This window comes from Festucalex cinctus, chromosome 13 (assembly GCF_051991245.1).
Source record: "Festucalex cinctus isolate MCC-2025b chromosome 13, RoL_Fcin_1.0, whole genome shotgun sequence".
Lineage (NCBI taxonomy): Eukaryota > Metazoa > Chordata > Actinopteri > Syngnathiformes > Syngnathidae > Festucalex > Festucalex cinctus.
In genome coordinates, this window is record NC_135423.1 from 16,761,801 (window position 1) to 16,784,743 (window position 22,943).

Genomic DNA, 22,943 nt, shown 5'->3' on the forward strand with positions numbered 1-22,943 from the left:
ACTTGTGCGTATCTGCACTGGGCATGTTGCCCTTCATCTAGTTCCACTGTGGCACATTAAAACCCAGCAGCTCAGTGTCAAACAATGGCATGAGCAGCAATGTGCTGACTGTGGTCCGGACCCACAAGCCCTGTTACCTTTCAGCACCACCATGTATATAAAAGTCCCATACGCGCTGGGGTGAGAACGCCGTTATTGTGGACACTGTGCTGCTATTCTTTGGGGCCTTGTCAGGTAAGCCATTATTCTATTCAGCCTATAGCAGAGCATTGTCACTTTACATTTGTCCGTCCCTTGCCTTTTTTTTGTTTCTGCTGAGACACATAAATGTATACGTGAGGTCCAACCACACACTGACCGGCCACAGAGAGAACATACAACAATTGAAAACCCTCTATTGAGTAAAGACATAACATACTAGCACTGGCCACAACCTTAGCTGCACTTACACAATCAGATGAGATCCAGTTCAATAGTTACACCAAACATTCTAAAGGTAACATTTCAAATATTGGGACTTGTAGCTACATTGATTAATCAAAATACAAGAAAGAAAGCTTTCACGTGGATGATATACAGTAACCTCAATTCCAGCGTCAATTGAAATGGTCTTTATTATCTTTATAAAGGCGGGATTGTTGATACAGCTCTTCCGTTGGACACCATTAGATCATTGCCACCACAATGAACTGTTTGTTAAATATACTTGTAGTTTGTCAGATATATGGTTCCCTAAATGTGCATTTTAAAGTAAAAATATCAGTTGTGATTTCTCCATCTCTCTGCTCTGAAGGTAAATCTCTCTTGCGAGACACGATAGCATGGCTCAGAATAATCCCAACCCACTGGGACCATGGAAGGTAGTCTTGCCTCTTTACATGGATGATTACTAACCAAAACTGATCATTAGTACGTAATGCTTGGTCTGATGATGTCAATGATGTGAACACACATCAGTGTGTTATGTGCTCATGTATGCATTAATGTCCACTCCAGATCACAGTTTACGACCAGGAGAATTTCCAAGGAAAGCGTCTGGAGTTTACATCCTCCTGCCAGAACATCATGGAGTCTGGCACTGACAACATCCGCTCTCTGAAGGTGGAGTGTGGAGCGTAAGTCATTAATAGTGTGCCGTGGCACAGTTGTGGATTGTGACTAAGGATCAAACCAATGTCTTTCTTCTCAAGTCAGTGTTGATAGGCTGCAGCTGCTCGCCACCTTAAATATTGTAACCCTAAAAAGATGTTGTTCTTCTTGTTTGAGGTTGAGGAAATGCGGATTACAAACAGATTCAAGTTTCTGCCGTTTTCTGGCATCTTCCCTGCTAAATGAACCAAATACAGCAGGACATGATTTCAAGCTCGTTTCAGTTTAGTAAACTATCTTTAATTTCTCGAACGAGGCTCTCTCTCTCTCTCTCTCTCTCTCTCTCTCTCTCTCTCTCTCTCTCTCTCTCTCTCTCTCTCTCTCTCTCTCTCTCTCTCTCTCTCTCTCTCTCTCTCTCTCTCGACTAAAATACAATACCAAAACTATAATTCACAAACCAAAACGTGTCACAATATGATACACGCTACATGTAGGCTATTGACTAACAAGATGTTGCATGGAAGTAAGCATCAGTGACACCAGAAGCATTTTTCTCCCACGTGATGATGTTCTGCCAGTCCCCAAAAGTCTTTCAACTGTCTGACATTGCATGTGGGAGTAGTTGGGCAGGATATGAGCACTCCAGCTTCTGTGGACAGCAGTTTGTTTTGGAGCGAGGAGAGTACCCTCACTGGGAGTCATGGAGTGGCAGCAACGCCTATCACACCGAGAGGATGATGTCCTTCCGCCCCATCTGCTCTGCTGTGAGTCTTTTTTCACTGTGAAACTGATTATGAGTTTATAAAGCACCCAGTCTGACTCATTCATCAGTATAGCTGAATGACTGACAGAATTATTTTTAACCTGTAAACGCTAAAAGTAATGGGCATCGGTGTTTACTAATACAGAATGGACTTTCTACAGAACCACAAGGAGTCTAAGATGGTGGTGTTTGAAAAAGAGAACTTTATGGGACGTCAATGGGAGATAAGCGATGACTACCCATCACTTCAGGCTATGGGCTGGGGAACCAATGAGATTGGATCCATGCAAGTTCAGAGTGGCGCGTAAGTTGTGTACATACATACAGATAATGAGGATACGGAAGGGAAGTCAAAATCAAAATTTACCAATATCAGCATATTTCGCCTCTACCCTTGCTACAGCTGGGTGTGCTACCAGTTCCCTGGTTACCGTGGTTACCAGTACATTCTGGAGTGTGATCGCCATGGTGGCGAGTACAAACATTACAGAGAATGGGGCTCCCATGCTCAGTCATTCCAGGTGCAGTCACTGCGTCGCATCCAGCAATGAGATTTCTCATCTCCGTTGCCAAAAAGCTCCATGGCTTCCTCCTGTCCCTCTTTCCGCCATAATCATTCCAGCATTCCCTAGTGCTTCGTCACCAAAATGTCTGCCGCACTTCTGCTTTGTTCTGCTGCTAGAAGGAAACGAAAAGAAAAAAAAGAGATGACTGAATGGAATAAACGTTAGAGGGAGAAAGCGAGCAGCAGCAGAGATGCTGCATGCCGACCCCTGAGAAGAGGGGAAAACTGAAGGTGGCTTGAGATGTCTGTGAAGTTGTGATGTCATTCAGACTCACTGTAGGTGCAATTGAAAATGGACAAGTTGAAATAAAGAGTAAAACAAGTGTCTGCTGCTATGCCAAGTATTTGTTTGAACTGTTTCAATACAGTGTATGGACCACATGATGAACACATGTGCATGCTAAAGAGACCCAATAAAGGACCTCTCTCCAAGAGTTTATTTAGACTGTACATGGTGTTAGTGGAGTTTCAATTATTTTGCCACTTTCAGTTGTAGCTAAATTACTTAACCTTTTTAGAAACAGCTCTCACAAAGATTTAGTGCAGTTCAGCACCACTTGCTACAACCACAGTGAGAAACATCTCATTAATACCTCTCCGACAATAAAAATCAAATCCAGTATATTTTTTTTCTTAAGATGACAACTGTTCATGTATGTAAAGTTCTCTCCAGTGATTGCATCAGTGTTTTTTTTTAGTGAGCTACATCTTACACTTAAAGGAATAATGACTGGTATGTGACCTGGGTTCACCTATTCAATTTGTTCTCCGTCTGGTTAAAAATGAACACATTATAGAAATATCAGAAAACACACTTCATTATAAAGAAATAATAGGTGTTCGATAGCAAATCGATGCAATCTCAGAGGCTTTTGCATGCAGTACTGTACAATGTACAAAGGCAAACACATAATAATAATAATAATAATAACAATAATAATACTACTACTAATAATAAAAGAAAATAGTAATAATCTATACAAATTTAATGAAAATTGGCCAAAGAAAATCAGCCAACCTTGAGCTCGCCTGTCAATCCAATCGCTTAAGCTGTATAAAAAAAATGGTCGAATGGAAAAAAAACCTTAAAAATATTGCAAGTTTTTCTTGTCATGATTTGTATTCACACGTCTGATACAGTAGCCTACAGTAGTTCTGTATGTTATTTGGGCAGATTTTGGAAAATCGTAGTATTTTGAGGATATTTTGAGAGGTGCAGTCTAGCTGCGAATAAAAAGTCAAGACAGTACACGTTATATACAATATATCCTCCTAATGTAAAGAAAATATTTTCGGCCAAATTCTTGAACATACACACATATGTGAATTATTACTGACATTTTTAAACTAATTGAAATGTATACAAAAATGACAAAATCAGGATATGACTTTTTATTTATTTATTTATTTATTTATTTATTTAAACTTTTAGTGCGACAATCAGAACATACAGGACATGACATAATGCATCTCTGGTATGTAAACCCCCATGACGTCATAAAAGCCATAAAATAACCATTTCTCGCTCATGTTTCGGTCCACCTTAAAAAAATGCTTCCTTACATGAAACCCCGCCCCGACCGGAAGTTGGTGCTAGCAGACTAGTGAACCTGGAGAAGCTGGTCAAGAAAACACGGCCACAGTAGGCAGGCCGAACATAACAGTTTTGTTTTGTGTTTTTCTTCATAGTGAATTTCCGACTGGCGCGAAGGTAGAAATATCAACATGACGCACAGAAGGAAGTCAGAGTCTACGGCTGAAAAACTGCGGATGTCACTTTTCTTCTCTTTTTTCTGTATTGCTTTTCATCTCGGCGGCTCTGACGCGAGCCTACACCGGACACGAAGCGCCTCGACTGGCGAAACGGTAGAAAACTACGACAAATATTACAATTACGTTGAACTAACCGGGCGTTTGCGCTCCTACGCTCAGAAATACCCTTACATAGCAAACCTGTCGAGCATAGGTCAGTCCGTGCGGGGCAGGGAGCTTTGGGTGATGCGGATCACCAAGGACCCCCATTTAGAGTCACCGGGAAAACCCAGGTTCAAATATGTTGGCAACATGCACGGCGACGAGACCGTGTCCAGGCAGGTTCTCGTCTACCTTGTGGAGTACTTGCTGACTAAATACGAGGAGGAACCGCGGATAACTAAACTGGTGAACACCACGGATATCTATATCTTGCCCAGTATGAACCCCGACGGCTTTGAGGCGTCCAAAGAGGGGGAGTGTGCCGGCCACAGAGCGGGACGGAACAATGCCAATGACAAGGACCTTAACCGGAGCTTCCCTGACCAGTTTGCTCAATGGACTGAAAAACCAGAGAGCATTCCCGAGGTCACGGCTGTCATCAAATGGATGCAGGACAAACAGTGAGTGTGACACATAATCACACACAGAAAAGTCACTACTTTGCCTGCACAGATCTTTTGCTCATTTTTTGATATTTGGTATTGTGTTTTCAGGTTGTAAGTTCAACAGTTGTGAGATTTGAGAGGCACATGGTCTCTTCAAATTCTAAATAGTACGGCCTTCGGGCATTTAACTTGGGAGTTTTGAATGTAGGCCCATCGTGAAGCTAACTGTAGTAAGTTAGTAACAACATGCCCTTTTCTCTTTAGGTTTGTTCTGTCTGGTAACCTGCACGGTGGCACTGTGGTTGCCAGCTACCCTTTTGATGACTCAGCCACCCATGAGCAGCAAGGCCATTACAGCCAGTCAGCGGATGATAGCCTTTTTCGGTACTTAGCCTTGGTATATTCCAAGAACCATCCAGTGATGAAGACTGGACGACCTAATTGTCCTGATACCCAAGATGAGACCTTTAAAGACGGTATCACCAATGGGGCACAGTGGTATGATGTAGAAGGTAAGAGGCACAAAAAATAATCATTCATTAATTTGTAAACATTTAGTGTCATTCTGTAACTATATCCGGTAATAAATTATAAAGCAGTTTGGAAATTAGATGGATGGAAGTAGGCATTTTGTTCTAGCTTGTGATTGGATCGGTGATCTGTTATTGGTTTATTAATACTTCCTAATCGGTGACTAAGAAATCCTGATCATACAAAGCTGAATTATAGTGTTGTTTGTATATCAGTTTTTATTTAATTTATCCATCCATCCATCCATCCATTTTCTTGACCACTTCTTCCTCACAAGGGTTGCGGGGGTGCTGGAGCCTATCTCAGCTGGCTATGGGCAGTAGGCGGGGGACGCCCTGAACTGGTTGCCAGCCAATTGTAGGGCAGTTTTTATTTAATTTATTAATTTTTTTAAATGTTATGTTACTATTAACATACTTGAAACAGTGATGTCTACGAAACAGGAATGTTTTACCACAGAATGGTCAAAGGACAACCAGGCATGTTTGTCCAAGCACATCGTTTCAAAAGCTATCGCCATGACAACATTGTCTCGGGCCTCATATCGCACTTCAAAAACATGTTGCTTATGTCTGGCTCGGTAATCTGAGCAGAACACTGAAGCCCATATGCTCTCTTTCAAAGCCGTTTGACTGATGGCAATGTTATGTTGTGTATGTGAATGTACAATGTCATATGATTCAGCTTTAATAAAACCTGTGATGGTGTAAAAGCTATAGGCAGCAAACGCAATTTAACCAACATTTACCATTAGTTTGTTTGTTAAGATTGATTTTCTGAAACTGTTTTTAGTCTGAATAATAGCTGTACTCCTCCAGGTTCTTTTCCCTTGTCTGAATGTATAAAGTGACTAGTTTTTAAATATGCTGGCGCCGAGTCCACTTGAGTTCACAGTATGCTGCTCACTCTGTACGTGCTAACAATTTTTTTCATTTTTTTTTTTTAATTGTGTAAAAAAAAAAAAAAAAAAAAAAATCAGCTCTAGTTGGCATCAGCTTGAAAATAAATGTGAGCTTTCCACTAGTGTTCCGATACCATTTTTTTTGCCCCCGATACCGATTCTGATACCCAGTTTTGCAGTATCGACCGATACCATACCAATACCTAGTTTTTTTGTTTGTTTGTTTGTTTTTGTTTTTTTAAGATGAAAAAGCTGCCCTGCCATTGGTTCAGAGCATTCAAGGACCAATAGGATATCTTGGCTCAGCATGCAGTGCACATGTCACACATCAGTGAATGCCATGCACAAGCAAGACACAAGATCCTGCATCCAAAGTCCTATATAAGCGTTGGAAATAATGGTATCGCATGTTACTTGTTAGTACTTGCCGATGTCGTTACCACTGTGTTAATGCAGTATCGGGGAGGCATGTAACTTATAACGGCAATATTATTAAAACTGCCACAATATATCGTCGTCATCATGTCAAGATATTAAGAGCAGCACATCTGTTAAAAAAAAAAAAAAGTCAGATTCATTTCTATTTGTGCAGTTCTAGCACCCTCTGGTGGTTAGTATTTTAGTGCTATTTAATTTTCACAAGGCATGTTTTTGCCCTTCTATCTTTAAAATCCATGCTAATGGTCAGATGAAGGGGAAATTAATATGCTTGTGAACCGAGTCAATATGTGGAGGAACTCAGTGTGTGCTTGCATTAGCAAGTGCCTCAATATAAAGTGTTATTCGAGATTGTAAGTTGTTTATATGCATTGCTGTAGTATACAAAAGCACAATATTGTGTGTGTGTGTGTGTGTGTGTTTTTTTAATACAATATTGTGACCTATTTTTGTATTGCCAAGCTCCCCATAATATGATAATTATTGTATCGTGACCTTCACATTGTGATAATATTGTATCGTGATGTTTGGATATTGTTGCATTCCTAGTATCGGGGCCGCTCCCGTTACTTTTGTTTTGTTACATTAGTTTTGTTTTGTTGAGAAGACTTATGTTATGTTATGTTATGTTATGTTATGTTATGTTAAGCAAGCCACACATAACAATTGTTGACAATCATGCCATGTTGTAAGTAAGTTTACATACCCTCGGACAAGCGATTCTAATGATCAGCTCATCATCAAGATCCGGAGAAGTCTGATAAAGATTCTCACGAGTGTTGGAAGAGAAGACATCTAAAACACGCAGAATAATGATCAATACATTTTATTAGGTTAAGAGTTCACTGATACACATGTTGGCTACATTGTCAAATGTGGTTTAGTCCAGGGTGTGACTGAATCCTTTGTTTCATAAATTTGACAAAATTAATTTCATTGTACATCATTTCAAATCAATTACTGGTAACAACAACTCTAAAATGCTCTTATTTCATACTTACTGATTGATTTCAATGTTGATTTCAATGTTTCTAATTCTCCCTTTCTGCTCATTGTCTTCAATTTAATTTAATTTATGCAACAGTCCCGCTCAATGTCAACACTTGAGCCTGGCTTCACATGACAGTTCAGCTACACAAACTTGAGCATCATTATCACCTGTTGTTCCTGCATAGTCCAGGGTGTGACTGTAGATCCGGTACACATAGATAGCCATTTGAGCTTAGGTCACCATACTCAGTCAGCATACAGGGCCATGTTTACCTTGTGTAGTCTGTTTACAACTGCCATTCAGTTTAAACCATTGAGCCTGACGGATGAGGCTTCAGGTAATGTCGTTTGTCAGTCTGGTGAATTGTTGCCACTCATTGTTGGTTTAACATTCTTTGCTTATCGTTAGCAGGAGAGCTTTTGGGGTTTGGTTTGGTTTACATTGGCACCCTGCCGTCTTTGCTCCCACCACTGGAAGTCAAACGTCTGGCACATTGCTCTGACACATCCTCTTGCACGATTCACTGTCAAAATAAGCTCGGAGGCCTTAAAGCGTAAAAATTGGACCACTTAAAAGATTTGAAACATGACTGTTGTTCAAGTTGGAATTCACTCTGAAGAGCTGTGTCTTTCATGTTTGTGGCCTATATTTTATACCTGCCTGAATGCCTCAGGTGACCTACCATATTTGGCAGCACCTGTGTCACAGTTGCCAGCTAAAAAGGCACTTTTGGGGCCTTTATTCCTCATGTTGACATTGTTGGCTTTTGGAAGTCATGTGCTATTGTTTGCATTGAAAGACCACTGCTAGCTAGTTTTTACGAGGTGCCATTTTTAGTGTTCTTGTGCGATCCAGCAAGCTGTCAAGCATGTCATGATATTGCATGAAAACAAGAGTATCTGTTGTAATCTCACTGTCTTTAATGTCTGAATAAGTTTCATTTTGGATTTTGCAGGAGGGATGCAAGACTACAACTACATACATGGAAACTGTCTGGAAATCACCATGGAGCTGAGCTGCTGCAAGTACCCGCATGCTACTGAGCTCCGTAAAGAATGGGAGCTGAACAAAGAGTCGCTCCTGGCCTACATGGAACAGGTAGACAACAATTACTACAATATATCAAGTCTGTAATACACTAGATTGGAGGCATATATAGAAACAATTCATAAAACATTATTTTAAATTAATGCTTACATTTATTTCCAAGCAAATGCTACGCAATTTTCATGATGACCTACCTTTGTAAAAATATTTCAGGTATGAACAATATTAACTAACACTCCATGAAAAACCCTCATTTGCATTCAGACTGTGTTTACTTAAATGAATATGATATCTTGAAGTGTGTTTACTTTATTTTAATGAGATGGTCTATCCTAGGTCCATATTGGTGTCCGTGGCTATGTAAAAGATCATGTCAGTGGTTCAGCCCTCACCAATGCCAGCATAGTGGTGGCAGGCATCGGCCACAACCTGACCACTGGAAGATATGGCGACTACTACAGACTTCTGCTCCCAGGAGTCTACAACATCACTGCTGTGGCCACAGGGTGAGTAAGACCCTGTGAAGAGAATGTTATAAAATGCTTTCTTGGAATATACCTGTAATGATTGTAATTCCTCTTTCAAAAGAAAAAAAAAATATTTTAGTCAACATGTTGATGAATTTTTTTTTAGATGTGAGATGCTGAGCTTATGCAAGTACAATCACGAAAATTTCAGATAATAAATTCCATTTAAAACTTAACAAGTGCATTTTTCCATAAAATGTTATACATATATTTTAGTAAATAAAGGTGTTTTAAGGTGGAACTAAAATACTTTATCATTATACAGGTACACATCAGTGACAGTCAACAATGTACAGGTCTTGGATGGAAATGCCACAGAACTTAACTTTGTCTTAGAACCAGTTGCCATCGAGTTAAATCTTGCAGTCAACGTCACTCTGACCACACCTTCCACGTCATCAACCACTGATATTCACACCTCCACCTCAAATACCAATAATACCCCTAACACCACCCAGTCCCCGCTGGTAACTTCAGTAGGAAATAAAAGAACAGCCACTCCATCGCCACCTGAGCCACTACCTGTTCAACCCCAGGAATTTCGCCACCACAACTATGCTGATATGGAGCTGTTCTTACGCAAGTACAGCAGCGAGTTCCCGTCTATTGCTCATCTTTACTCGATTGGCCGCTCGGTGGAAAGCAGGGAGCTCTATGTGATGGTCATCTCAGACAAACCCACAGTTCATGAACATGGTATATTAATTAAACGCCCACGATTGTGCCTCATAACAAACAAAGCCATTGTCTAAAAGGAATGTTAATTATGCTGTTCTCTCTTATTGCCTACCAGGTGAGCCTGAATTTAAATATGTGGGCAACATGCATGGCAATGAAGTGGTTGGCCGGGAGCTATTGCTCAACCTCATTGAGTACCTATGCCGTAACTATGGCACTGACCAGGAAGTCACCGAGCTGGTCAACAACACTCGTATTCACATTATGCCTTCGATGAACCCTGATGGTTATGAGGTGGCCAATGAAGGTAAGAGAAAATAAACAGTTTGCATTGCAACACACTTTAGGATATGATGCAAGGCAACATTTGAACTCACATTTCCATGCCTGTCTTTAGTTACTTGAGTTAAGGTGCAACAATACCGGACTGTAATTTGATCATCATGCTATGGTGATTGTGTAAAAGGTCATGGCAGCTATAAAGTGCTCTAGAGAGTTAAGAACAATTTACCTTGTTGTATAAGAATTATTTTTAATTTTTGAGAACATAGGTTATTCATCAAAAACAAATGCACAATTATAGGGTCTTTCCTTGTTTTCCCTTTTGAAAATATTTTAATAGTTATTTAAAATTTTTAAAAAGGTGCAAATGTATAAATATAATCAACTCAAAATTAGTATTAATCTTTTTTTTTTTTTTACGATTATGCTGATTTTGTAATTGTGGAGTGTACCAATTGAAATTGGAATAGAATTTTGATTAATTGCATAGCCCTAGGCTAAAAATCACCACATGAATGAGTTTGTCTCCATACAGGTGATAGGAGAGGATACAGAGGGCGCAACAACAGCAACAATTTTGACCTGAATCGCAACTTCCCAGACCAGTTTCTGACCATCAAAAGTCCCAGGCAGCCAGAGACCATCGCTATGATGAATTGGCTTAAAAGCATCCCCTTTGTCCTGTCAGCCAATCTCCATGGAGGCACGGGCTGCTTGTAACAATTTACTACTAATTACTAAACTTGCTGTTTTGTACTTTTTTGTATATGTACTGTATTGGTCTATGTTTTGATATCTTTACTGTTGTCTTTGTGTGTAAGTAGGTTCTTTGGTGGTCAACTACCCCTTTGATGACGATCAAGAGGGCAAAACACTGTACAGCAAGTCACCTGATGACGAGATTTTTCAGCAGTTGGCTCGGACCTACTCACAGGTAACTAAATTGCTGCTTCATGCAGGTGGTGTTTCCTTGTGTGGTTTCATCTTCTAACAGAAATCAAAATAGGATGGAAGAGATTTGAAATAATTTTATGAGACAAAACGACACTCTGTGTCTTTTTTTTTTTTTTTTTTTTTTCTTGTGTGTGTTCTCATGCACTTGCAGGAAAACCCTTTGATGCACAGCGGGCACCCTTGTGTGAATATGTACCCTGCGGAATACTTTGCAGACGGCATCACCAATGGCGCCAGCTGGTACAATGTTGCTGGTGGGTTGATAGACACACGCAAAATAGTGAAAGATAAATGTGTGAAAGCCAAGAAAATGCTCACAAACACAAATGGTGTAATGATTTCCAATACAGGAGCTTTATCAAAAAGTCTGCCACATATCAAGACAGTGTTGTACAATTTGACAACGTAATATTTTGTTAGGTGAATCCTGATAAAGACTGAGTTTTGGTTTAGGCAGAGGATTTTCATTATCTTAAGTTGTGTCGGAAAAATCTCAGTAGATATGCAGTATTGTCGCCGAGTGTGCATTAAAGAGAAAGTCAACCTTAAATGTTTCTCAACAATAGTATGTTATATGTGACCTCACTAGTCTCGGCATGACATTCTGATTAATATTACATTTGTGGAATATGAGTTACGTAGCAAAATCCAGCCATTTTTATGCCAGCCACTTGCTGTTGACTGAAGATGACATCACAGTTACTCAGGCAACGACCAATCACAGCTCACCTGTTTTCTTAAGCTGTCCTGTGATTGGTTGTTACCTGAGACCTGAGCAACTTTGATATCATTTTCACACGACAGCAAGTGGCAAAATGGCCGCCATCTGATATTGCTAGAAACTGTGAGATTTTGCTGCTTAACTCATATTCCACTAATGCAATATTAACCAGAATATTGTATTTAGACTAGTGGTACTGCATAGAACATATTATTGTCAAGAAATCTTTTTTGGGTCGACTTCCCAATATGGTAAAATTCCAGGGGGCATGCAGGACTGGAATTACCTAAACACCAACTGTTTTGAGGTGACTATTGAGTTGGGTTGTGTGAAGTACCCAATGGCCAAGGATCTGCCTAACTATTGGGATCAGAATCGCCGATCTTTGCTTCAGTTTATCCATCAGGTAACAAACACATTTGTTAAATCATTTTCCTCTTTATCACTGTTTTGTATTTACCATTTGTACATGTGTGTGTGTGAACCCCAAGGTTCACCATGGAATAAAAGGTACAGTCTCTGACATAAGGGACAGTATGGGGGTACCTAATGCCACCATTCAGGTACAGGGCATTGACCACAACATCACCACAGCTTACACTGGTGACTACTGGAGACTGCTCGTCCCTGGGACTTACTCCATCACTGCATCTGCCCATGGGTAAGATTTCAACATAGTACAATTCCTGCACAGGCACTTAAAAGATCGTCTTTGTTTTTTTAAGATATCAGTCTGTGACGACATATGCCACCGTGTCCAAGAATGGAGCGGAAGTGGTTGATTTCCGATTGACACGGCTTCACTCCCAACCAAATGGCCTGTCACCTTCTGGACCCCTGCCAACCCATAACCCATCTGAGGAGGAGTTTGAGAGCTTAATCAAAGACCTCTCTCTGGGCCAAGGTTTAGAACAGCTGGTCAAGAGTACAGACACAGACAACAGCTTCAACAGGTACAGAGGATACAAGGAGATGTCTGCGTTCCTTCGAGGACTAAACCTCAACTTCCCCAAAATTACATCCTTGCAGAGGTAAGGCGCCTTCCTGTGTTATAGCCACCTTGGACCACTTATTGCTGCAATACATTCTCAAAATATTCTTCATTTCTATTTAGTTTGGGCCATAGTGTTGAGTTTAGAACTATTTGGGCTCTGGAAATCTCAAACAACCCGGGAGAGTCTGAGCCCTCTGAGCCCAAGGTCCGCTTTGTAGCAGGGATCCATGGTAATGCCCCTGTGGGAACAGAGCTGCTTCTTGAATTTGCTGCCTTGTTATGCATCAATTATGGCAAAAACTCCGTCATTACAAGGGTGAGTTTGATTGGTATTGTACTTGTCTTGGCATTCCTATCTTTACTGCCAAACTCACCTCTTTGTCAAAATGTCCTTTGTGACATCAAAATAATCAGTCCCTTTGATAATCTGTTTTCCTCTCTTAGCTCATCAATGAGTCAACAATTGTTATTGTGCCGACGATCAACCCGGATGGAAGAGAACAAGCGGTGGAGAAACAGTGCACCTCCACCCAAGGCTTCAGCAATACTCATGGCAAAGATCTGGACGCAGACTTCTTTGGTCAGTTGCAATATTTTTTTGTTTTGTTTTGTTTTGGGGTTTTTTGAACAAACACATCTGTCATGAGTAAACATTAAACTCATATGTATTGTCTTTTGTATATAATGCTCCATAGGCAATGCATCCCAGCGTTTGGTGGAACCACAGCCTGAAACCAGAGCAATGATGGACATGATATTAGATAAAGGTTACACACTGTCAGTGGCACTTGATGGAGGATCTCTTGTGGCTACTTACCCTTATGACAAGCCTGTCCAATCAGGTAACTCAACAACCTGCATAGTCTTTCACTTTTTATATGGTATCAACTCTTGCCTGTTCTATTATCGTATATACACTAACTGGGTAGAGCCGCCAAAGTGATCCAGTACAAGAGCAAAGTCCAAAATGTCTTTAAAGATTCTAAGGTTCAAATCAGGTTTTTAAATCACCTCTCTGCATGTTTCAGAGCACGACTACAAATAATTAACCTTCTTTTGAATGAATAGTTGACAGATATTGTGATTCCAAACAAAGCATTAGGTTGGTATATCAAAAATCCAGTTCTTGCACTAGAACTAATTACACGTGTGCTAATGTTATGTTCAATAAGTTAAATTGGAACGTAGTTGTATGTGTGTGTGATTCATACAATTGCCTAAAACAGTACATTAGATGTCATGATAAACCGTTAGTGTTTTAATACTATTCCATTTATTGCTTTCAAAATTATTAAACCCATGCACATTTTATTTTAGTAGGCCATTATTATAGCACACATATACATCCCTTATAGAGTAAACCTACAGTGCATGAGATTAATAGTGATTTCTATTGATGTGTCCCCGATGATACGAGCACGTCTGTAGACTTTTTAGTTACATAATATAATTAGGTCACTGTGTCCTCACGGCCTAGATTGACTTGACAAGCTAAAAAGAGAACGTTATATAACTGCAAGTCTCCAAAACTTGGATAAAAATATCACCTGAAAGCTGTTTGCTGCTCATCGTTACTGGATATCACTAATCTCTACATTTTTTTTTCTTTTTTTCAGTGGAAAATGAAGGCACGCTGAAGTACTTGGCCAGTGTTTATGCCAACAACCATCCCAAGATGCACCTTGGCAACACTGGATGTTCAAATAACGGCCAGGGTATGCTTTTTTCTACATTTAATTATCTGCTTGTCATGGTAGGGTTTTTTTCCACTCATATTTAATAGGAAAAAGATTTTTTTTTAAATGCCGACATTGGACTTCTTTCAAATCATGTGTTCTTGTGCCTGAGTAAGCTCTGATATCTGTGCACACAATACAACTACAGAAATCATAGAATTCTATCCATCCATTTTCTATTATACTTATCCTATCCAACCTGACTTATAACTAGGTACCCCCAGGTACCTTGCCAACAATTCACACTCACATTCACGCCTGAACATGGACAATTTAGCCTCCAATTAGTCTTTGTATGAACATGCATGTTTTTGGAATGTAGAAGGGAGCTGGGATACCCAAAGAAAACCCACGCTAGCATCTGGAGAACATGCAGTGGCAGACCTCCAAACCATTTGTTTACGTTGCTGCCTGAAATAAGAATAAAAACAAAGCTTTTGTCCAGTGGCCCTTACAAAATGTATATTGCACTAGTAGTGTATTGTTTTATTGCAAAAAAACTACACTTGTAAAAATGTGCTACATGGTGGAAATGTATTACTAAAATCTGAAATGTAGGGTAAGATCTGATGGCATTTTTTTTCTCCTTTCAGCCACCAACATTCCAGACGGAGTTATGAGGGCAGCTGAGAGACAAAGTCACATGGGCAGTATGAAGGTGGGTGTTCTTGTTGCTTCAAGTAGCTTCTGTCTGGTTTTGGTTTAAAAAAAAAAGGGCAAATGTACAAAGGTTATATATTTAAAACGTTTTCCCTCAACTGTGATTAAATGCAACATTTTAACTTATTCACTCCCAGCCATTTTCACTGAAGTAAACCCCTTCAGAAGTATAAAAAAAAAGCATATTTCCGTTTTTGCATCAATTAGCATTAGAATATAGCTAAGTTTCATCATTATTCACAAACCTGTTAAAAACACAGGGGAAAAGCGCTTGTTGCAACATGGCCCTGGCTGACCTCATGCTATGCTTCCACCTGCTGGCTGTTTGCATTAAAAAACTTAAAAAAAAAAACATTTTTGGGAGTGAAGGACAAAGTATTTAAAAAACGTATGTATACGTTTTGGGGTTTGAATGCCTTAATAGCTTAATGCCAGTCAAATGCAATAAATCACAACTGAAAGCACTTGGCCACCCAGACTCATTACAATCATCCATCAGATGCCTCTGGCTGATGCAAAGAAGCTGAATCTGACAGGCATAGTAGCTAACAAAGAATGTAAACATTTTTCATCTATTTCGGGTTTCTAATGTTTTAAATTCCCTCTCAAAGACAATGTGAAGACATAAAACATCAAACCATACTGAAGACAAGCTGCAAAGATAATTTAAGTGGATGGAAAGTTTCTAGTATTATTCATTGATACACAATTGAGAAAAGCCATTTTTGCTTGAATAATATAGAACTTCAGATTCAATCCTATGTGCCTTCGTGTGTCTTCCAGGACTTCAGCATGGACTTTGGTCACTGTCCAGAAATCACCGTGTATACTGGCTGTTGTGTGTTTCCTCCAGCTGATCAGCTCGCCACACTCTGGGCAGAAAACAAGAAGCCTCTTCTGAGCATGTTGGTGGAGGTACGCTGCCTGCCTGAATTATTTTCCCAACCAGGCCCTTTCTGTACACCTTTATTGTATATCTTTTCAATATTCTTCATGTAGGTCCATAAAGGAGTGCGGGGAGTGGTGAGAGATAAAAGTGGAAAGCCCATTGTTGGTGCCATCATCGTCATGAATGGGGGTGTGAGAGTCTTCACTGCAGAGGGTGGTTACTTTCGTGCATTGCTGGCTCCTGGCAACCACAACATCGAAGCTGTTGCTGATGGCTACCAGCAGCAACGCCAAGAGGTATACACACACACACACACACACACACACACACACACGCACGCACACGCTCGTTAGGTATGACGTTTTCTTATACCTGGTATATAGTCCTAATGGTATTAAAAAGTTATTTGATTTTTTTCCAGTGGTTGAGTGATTGACTAAATATAAATGTAGCGCATATGGCTTCATATAATGAGCACCTTAGTATAACCATTGTAGTAAATAACACTTACAAAAAGCAGTTTGCTCATGAAGCCTACACTACGATAAATTCCTGCTTCCCCTTCTATTCCAAGACCTTTCGAATACACGATTGTTTTCTTTACTATTGTATGTTTTCTTTGATTTTCTTTTCTTCTTGATTATTGTCATTTTATTTATGTAGTAAAATAATGTTGATATATTCGAAATAAACATTTCAAACAAACCTCTCCATTTTTTTTTTTCAAAATTAAAAACAAAATCACATACCATGCTTGTTAATTTTTTTTTAAAGCTGCTCAATGCAGGAAATAGAATTTTGAATTGCTACTGCCACATGTGGCCGAAAAATGACACTGCACAGCCCTTTCTCCACGTACTCTGCATTGCATGACATCACATCCGTAAACAGAAGGAAAAAAATCCGAATCCAAATCCAGTCTGAAAACTATTGGCCAGAATTCCCAATGGGAATATAAAGCGCTTTGTGACAGCTAAGGCTGTTTAAAAGTGCTATATAAATAAATATGACTTGACTTGACTAAGCTGTTATTCTGCTCATTACAATTGGTTTGAGTCATAAATTGTCAAATAAAAAGGCGAGTGTAAAGATATTTTTGGGCAAATTGTTACACAGAGCAGCTTTAACTCATTCACTCCCAGCCATTTTCACTGAAGAAACCCCCTTCACTGCCGGCTATTTTACTGGATTTTGACTGATTTTGCAATGCCCACAGAATATTGTGTTCCATTGTTATAAAAACATGGAACCTATCAAAAGAAAGTTTAGAGTCTCTTCTTTCCTCAGGAAAAAAAAAAGCTTATTTCTATCTGTTTAAGATTTGAAGCAGTTAGCATTAGAATATAGCTAAGATTCATCATTATTCACAAATCTGCTTAGAACTATGGAGAAATCAGCTTGTTTGCAACATGGTCCAGGTTGATCTCGTATGCTCTGCTGCCATCTGCTGGCCGTTTTTGTAATAACTACCATTGCTTCAATCGGTCTCTGCGGTTCAGAGGCTGCATCAAAGCCTTGTGTATCCTCTCTAGGGCTGGGTATTGCCGCCAACCTCACGATACGATACGTATCACGATACAGGGGCCGCGATACGATACGTATCGCGATACATATGTGTCCCAATACTTGATCTTCAAGGCGATACGTATCCCGATATATTACATTAATTTTCTTGCATTTTATAAGAACAGTCATATGTATGCCTAAGGTTAATTGGCCGCTCCGAATTGTCCCTAGGTGTGCTTGTGCGTATGGATGGTTGTTTGTCTCTGTGTGCCCTGCGAGTGGCTGGCAACCAGTCCAGGGTGTCCCCTGCCTACTACCCAGAGCCAGCTGAGATAGGCGCCAGCACCCCCCGCGACCCTTGTGAGGAATAAGCGGTCAAGAGAATGGATGGATGTATGCCTAAAGGATATGTTTGTTATGCTGACTGACAAAAATATTTTTGTTAGCAGCTCTTCTGGTCTAAATTTGCAGCGTTCACAGACACACGGGAACATTCATTAATAGGCATGTGCCAATATGAGCAAAAATATCAAAGTATTAAAATTACAGCTCTAAAATGTGCTTATTTGAAATATTTGGGGAAATAAAAACAGCATTTTTTTTTAATGTGGCACATTTTATTTCGTTTTTAAACAAAATATAGGAAAACTGATACATGAAGACACGTGCCATGTTAAGTTTACAAGTAAATAAATGTTGATATTCTTCCTCTGCTTTCATTTTTCTTAGAAAGACACAGTGTCCAATCACTGGTGAGCTATTTTTGCATTAATTGAAGGCAATTAACTTCAAAGGTGCTGCTGGTTTTTATTTTTTAGCTACAATGCAAGCTGCAAAGGCAAACGTCAACTGCCTATTTAAAGTTAATATCGATTCTGACGCCTGCGTATCGATACGTGTATTGTAATGAGGCCCGCAATGATATATTGTCGTATCGATTTTTTGAGCACACCCCTAATCCTCTCGCATAATAAACATAAATGTGTCTTTGGGACACAAAACATTTAAAATAGAATGCATTTAGACGTTTTTGGGAGCAAATGAGTTAAATGTTGCATTGTGATCAGCACGCAGCAATATATTTTCATTCATGACAATGCAAGGGAAAATGTCTTGGAATATTTCTGGCATTATTTAAAAAAAAACAAAAACAAAAAAAACTGCATGCTTTTATTATGGAATGCCTCCATTACGGTCGATGTCTATTCTGGGTGTTGTGCGAAGCAAACAAAATCGCTCCACCACATTCACCGCTTCTTGTGATTCAAAAATTTGAAGCATCGGGTAGGCCAGCTCTGTAAACAGATGTTCCTTAATAGTGCGTCCAAGCTCCAAACTGTACACTCTTGGCTTCCCACAAGGATTGAGCAGCAGGGGATCCACCACCACATGATACATATGTTGGTACTCTGCTACCGTGAAGCCGTGGATAATTAAAGGTCCCGATTCTGGTTCAGACTCATACATTGCAACATTGCTGGAGCAAATGTCGCTTTGTAATTTTTCAGTGGGGGTCACATGGAGGTCTGGAAGAATCGCAGCATTCCTTTTGTACCGGTCATCCAGCTGTCTTTGCCCACAATCTGCTTCTTTCTGTTCATTCCACACGTCCAAATCAGTTCTTGGTGCCAACATGTAACTCCTTTCCTTTGTCGTTTCTCCATATTTCTTCGGACATCTAATAAGTCGCCTTAAGCCATAGGAACTCATCTCATATGCAGCATCTCTATAGTTAAAACAACACCTCTTTCAATAAATAAGCTTCATAAAAATTATAATGTAAGATCAAGAGTTGCACTTACTGTTTTACACAGAACTCTTGGAGAGTATTTTCAGACATCGTCACTGAATCTTGACTTGGGAGGCCCTCACTCCGCTCAGTGTAATTTTCACATTTATTTTTTTTTAAATCACTGAAGGTCCAAAATAAACACTATGATTAACTTTGTATTTATACAAATGATGAAGTAAAAGGCTGAATAACATAATGATTTTTTTTTAGGGGGGTGGGATGAGCAACTCCTTAACTTTTGGAAATCCACAAGACAACCTGTTGCCCATTTTATACTGAGTAGTCACACCTGCATAGGTGGCTCTCTAATGAGGCAGTGCAGTCTCAAAGCAGCTCAACCAGCACTCACTCTGCTTTTCATTTAAGAGCAGTAAGAAGTGAGAAAATGTTATACAACTTGGTTTGTTGTACCCCCTTCTTTTATTAATGTTGCAAAAAAAAGAGTCCAGCAATTAGAACTTTAATGCACAAAGAAACTTGCGATGTGTTATTTTGACAGTTTAAAAGATTACAGAGTCATCATGTGGACTACTGTTTTAAGTCATTTTTGCCACATGTCTGCTTTGTCCCAACTCAGGTGGTGGTGTCCTCCTATGAAGCAGCAAGCGCCATCATCATCGAGTTTGACATGGATCACAGCATCTTTGGTCTGCCAAGAGAATTTGTTGTGGCTACTGCAGGTAATCTCGTATGAAATTTAATTTGGGGTTTACCAGTGTAGACCAAATGGACTTCAGCATTTAAAGTGTATAGCACCATTCACACTGAAGGTAAATCCAAAGTGCTTTACAGGGGGAAAGAAACACTGATTTTTAAATTAAGATAATTAAGAAAAAAATAAAGATAAAACAGCTTTTCTCTTAACTGTTTGGATGGAAGATCTTTGATTTTAGAGAGAACAAAATCTGCTTATGTTCAAACTAGGAGTCTTATGGGGCATATGCCACGGAAGAGGCGGGACTGTTTTTTTTGCACAACAGTTTGTTTCCGGTTCGGTTTGCGAGGTGTGGGCTGCGTCAAAAATACTTGTGCTTCCGACTTTGTGCCCCTGGGTTGCGCGTTCGCAACCCGGACCGGAAATAAACTGATGTGCAAAATCACGTCCCGCCTCTTCCGTGGCACATAACTCAGGCTCATTGTCTCAGTTTTAGCAAGAGGTTGTGAGCAGCCTGAATAAATTGCTCCCATGACCCATATTGACATAATTAAGAGTAACATCTAAGTTTTAAGGAGTTTAGAATAAAGATTAGGCAGTACATTTGTGTTGTTTCACAATTGACATTTGTGCCCACCTGATTCCGTCTCTTCTTTCTGCAGCTGCCTCCATGACAGCCTTGGTGGTGACTGCATGCATCATCTGGTGCGTATGCGCTGCCAAGTCTAATCGGCAAAAAGATGGCTTCCACCGTTTGCGGCAGCACCGGGATGAGTACGATGACGAGATCCGGCTAACGTCAATGGGCTCCAAGAAGTCTCTCCTTGCCCACGAGTTCCAGGATGAAAGTGAAAGTGATGAGGAGACATTATATGCCAACAAAATTTGAAAGACTTTGCGATGTCTGTCTAGCTTCCTCCTGCAATATAATGCCCGGGACACCAAAAGTGTGGATTTTTTTTTTATTTAAGGCATTTATCTGCCTCTTTATGAATGCACCAAGACTGAGACACTTTCCTGTTACACTGATGTGTTTTGAACACCTGCTCAATTATTAATCGGATTGTTGCGTCATCAGTCACACAATTCTGCAGTTGTCCTTTTGTGCTCAGTCTCAACCTAAAGCTTTGATCCTGTGTGCCAGTCATCCGTCCTGCCTTAGTGGAATGAGTGAGCAACTTCACCAATCTGACTAAAGGCTTGTCCAAAAAAAAAAAAAAAGATGAACTTCAGAACAAACATGTATAGTTTTCCTTGTCCTCATCATGCAATGTAAATACTTCGCAAGCTTGGTGATGATTCAGAATGTTTCTTTTTTGGTGCAGCAATTTTTGGCACAAAAGTGTCCTGATTCTCTAGAGGGCGCATTCCAATTCTGTGCCTTGGCTTCTCTGGAGTTGCAACGTAGGAAGTAGAAAGCATTTGGGCCTGCAAGACTTTTGATCCATCCTATTCTCAGGTGGTAGGAAGAGGGATACAAATTAGGCTTCCTCTAGTCTCTTGTTGCACTATTCCTATATGCTAATGATTTTGTTTTTCCTCAAGGGAGAGAATCTGAAGAAAGGGAGTGTCTCAGATGTGTAGAAGTGTCAGGAATTGTCCCAGCCTTTGCACTGATGAGAGCGGAAAAAAAAATCACATGAAGAAACATGGGACTCTTAAATCTCAACTGAATGTATATTTTAGTTTTTAATGTACTGTTCTTTTTAATATGCGACTATATAAAAATTGAAAATTACGGTCTCATCTCAGACTGTCTTCGCTTTAAACAAGGATGTCCAAATTTCTTTTGAACAAAAAATAATCTAAATTACATCCATTTGTCATGCTTGGTCATATCTGTCCTTTTGTCTCTGTCCTGCTCAGTTTAAAGCAACATTGCAAGAGCGTTCACCTTTTTTGTAGCAGTGATAAAATGCTCAAAATGGCTATTTCTTAAAATGTGAGAATTGTTGCATCAAGGAACTAGAAAGCTAATTTCATAACATTTGGCATCATTGATTGGTCACCCTCAACCAAACCAGAATGTTCTCACATCTGGTTGCTCCTGAAGTGAAGTGGAAAATGCCATACTTGTTCCACACTTATAATTTTGGTTTCTTATGATGTTGCCTTAATTTCCAGTCTAATTTCTGTTTTAAATGCAGCTGTTTTCAGTAATTGTAATGATGTTTTGGTGTTTGTGTGTGTGTTTTTTTTCTTTTTTTGGGGGGGGGGGGCTCTTACTGATGTATGGTTTTGGAAGTCGAGTCACGCAATGTTTGGAAGATTTTATATAAACTGGAATGTATGTCACATGTAAATGAGAGAATTGGTGCAATCAGGGCTGGACCGGCACAAAATAAATAAAAAAACAAAACAAAACAAAAACAATCAGCCCCGGCATAACTTCTAACCACTGCTGGCTACCACGTAGCTCTGCCACTGATGTTGATATGGTTCAGTTTGCCGCCTATATTGTAAATCGATTAATGGGCTGCTCCTGTTGTCTTGGGGTAAAATGGAGAAAAGTATTAAATAGCATGACATCAGCCTCAAAAGATACCAGCCTGCGTGCATCTGACCTGTAATGCAGATGCCCAGTCCAGCCGTGAGTGCAGTTGATTTATAATGCTAATGTGCTCAAAACCTCATGGAACAAACAACTCACATTGCTTCACTGTTTGTCTTTAAGAACAGATTCAGTTCTGGAGATGATGAAGTGATTCACAAATATCTTGTACTATTATTGCAGTTTGTCAAATGTCAAGACATTTTTGATACTAAAGAACATTTCATCATTGTTGCAGTTGCCTGAGTTATAAATACCCAAAGTTGTGTCATTATGTATTAGGGATTTTTTTTTGTAGTAGTAGTAGTATTGC

The 22,943-nt window shown here is 39.7% G+C and overlaps 2 protein-coding genes across 3 annotated transcripts; both read left to right on the forward strand.

Moving 5' to 3' along the window:
* Positions 1–76: 76 nt before the first annotated feature.
* On the forward strand, positions 77–2,867 carry cryba1a (crystallin, beta A1a). Of its 2 annotated transcripts, none has more exons than XM_077541994.1 (6): positions 77–234; positions 794–860; positions 997–1,115; positions 1,712–1,853; positions 2,014–2,156; positions 2,256–2,867. In XM_077541994.1, exons 2-6 carry the CDS (start codon positions 822–824, stop codon positions 2,401–2,403), a joined length of 591 nt encoding a protein of 196 aa, XP_077398120.1. In that variant the 5' UTR covers positions 77–234; positions 794–821; the 3' UTR covers positions 2,404–2,867. The 2 variants fall into 2 exon arrangements, with proteins under 2 accessions (XP_077398120.1, XP_077398121.1); XM_077541995.1 differs by having other exon boundaries at positions 220–234; positions 794–909.
* Positions 2,868–3,999: 1,132 nt separating this feature from the next.
* On the forward strand, positions 4,000–22,867 carry cpda (carboxypeptidase D, a). The gene is made up of 21 exons (XM_077541045.1): positions 4,000–4,792; positions 5,042–5,289; positions 8,594–8,736; positions 9,022–9,191; positions 9,478–9,908; positions 10,006–10,197; positions 10,708–10,875; positions 10,997–11,106; positions 11,278–11,380; positions 12,111–12,253; positions 12,339–12,508; positions 12,573–12,878; positions 12,962–13,157; positions 13,286–13,421; positions 13,537–13,683; positions 14,458–14,556; positions 15,171–15,235; positions 16,021–16,152; positions 16,237–16,422; positions 20,002–20,104; positions 20,742–22,867. Exons 1-21 carry the CDS (start codon positions 4,143–4,145, stop codon positions 20,966–20,968), a joined length of 4,125 nt encoding a protein of 1,374 aa, XP_077397171.1. The 5' UTR covers positions 4,000–4,142; the 3' UTR covers positions 20,969–22,867.
* The last annotated feature ends 76 nt before the right edge of the window (positions 22,868–22,943 follow it).

Coding starts and splice junctions, on each gene's coding strand:
- cryba1a (XM_077541994.1), top strand. CDS start 822: ATGGCTCAGAATAATCCCAACCCACTGGGACCATGGAAG. Junction 1,854..2,013: donor TCCGCCCCATCTGCTCTGCT/GTGAGTCTTTTT, acceptor GACTTTCTACAG/AACCACAAGGAGTCTAAGAT. Junction 2,157..2,255: donor ATGCAAGTTCAGAGTGGCGC/GTAAGTTGTGTA, acceptor CCCTTGCTACAG/CTGGGTGTGCTACCAGTTCC.
- cpda (XM_077541045.1), top strand. CDS start 4,143: ATGACGCACAGAAGGAAGTCAGAGTCTACGGCTGAAAAACTGCGGATG. Junction 12,509..12,572: donor ATCACTGCATCTGCCCATGG/GTAAGATTTCAA, acceptor TGTTTTTTTAAG/ATATCAGTCTGTGACGACAT. Junction 16,423..20,001: donor ACCAGCAGCAACGCCAAGAG/GTATACACACAC, acceptor GTCCCAACTCAG/GTGGTGGTGTCCTCCTATGA.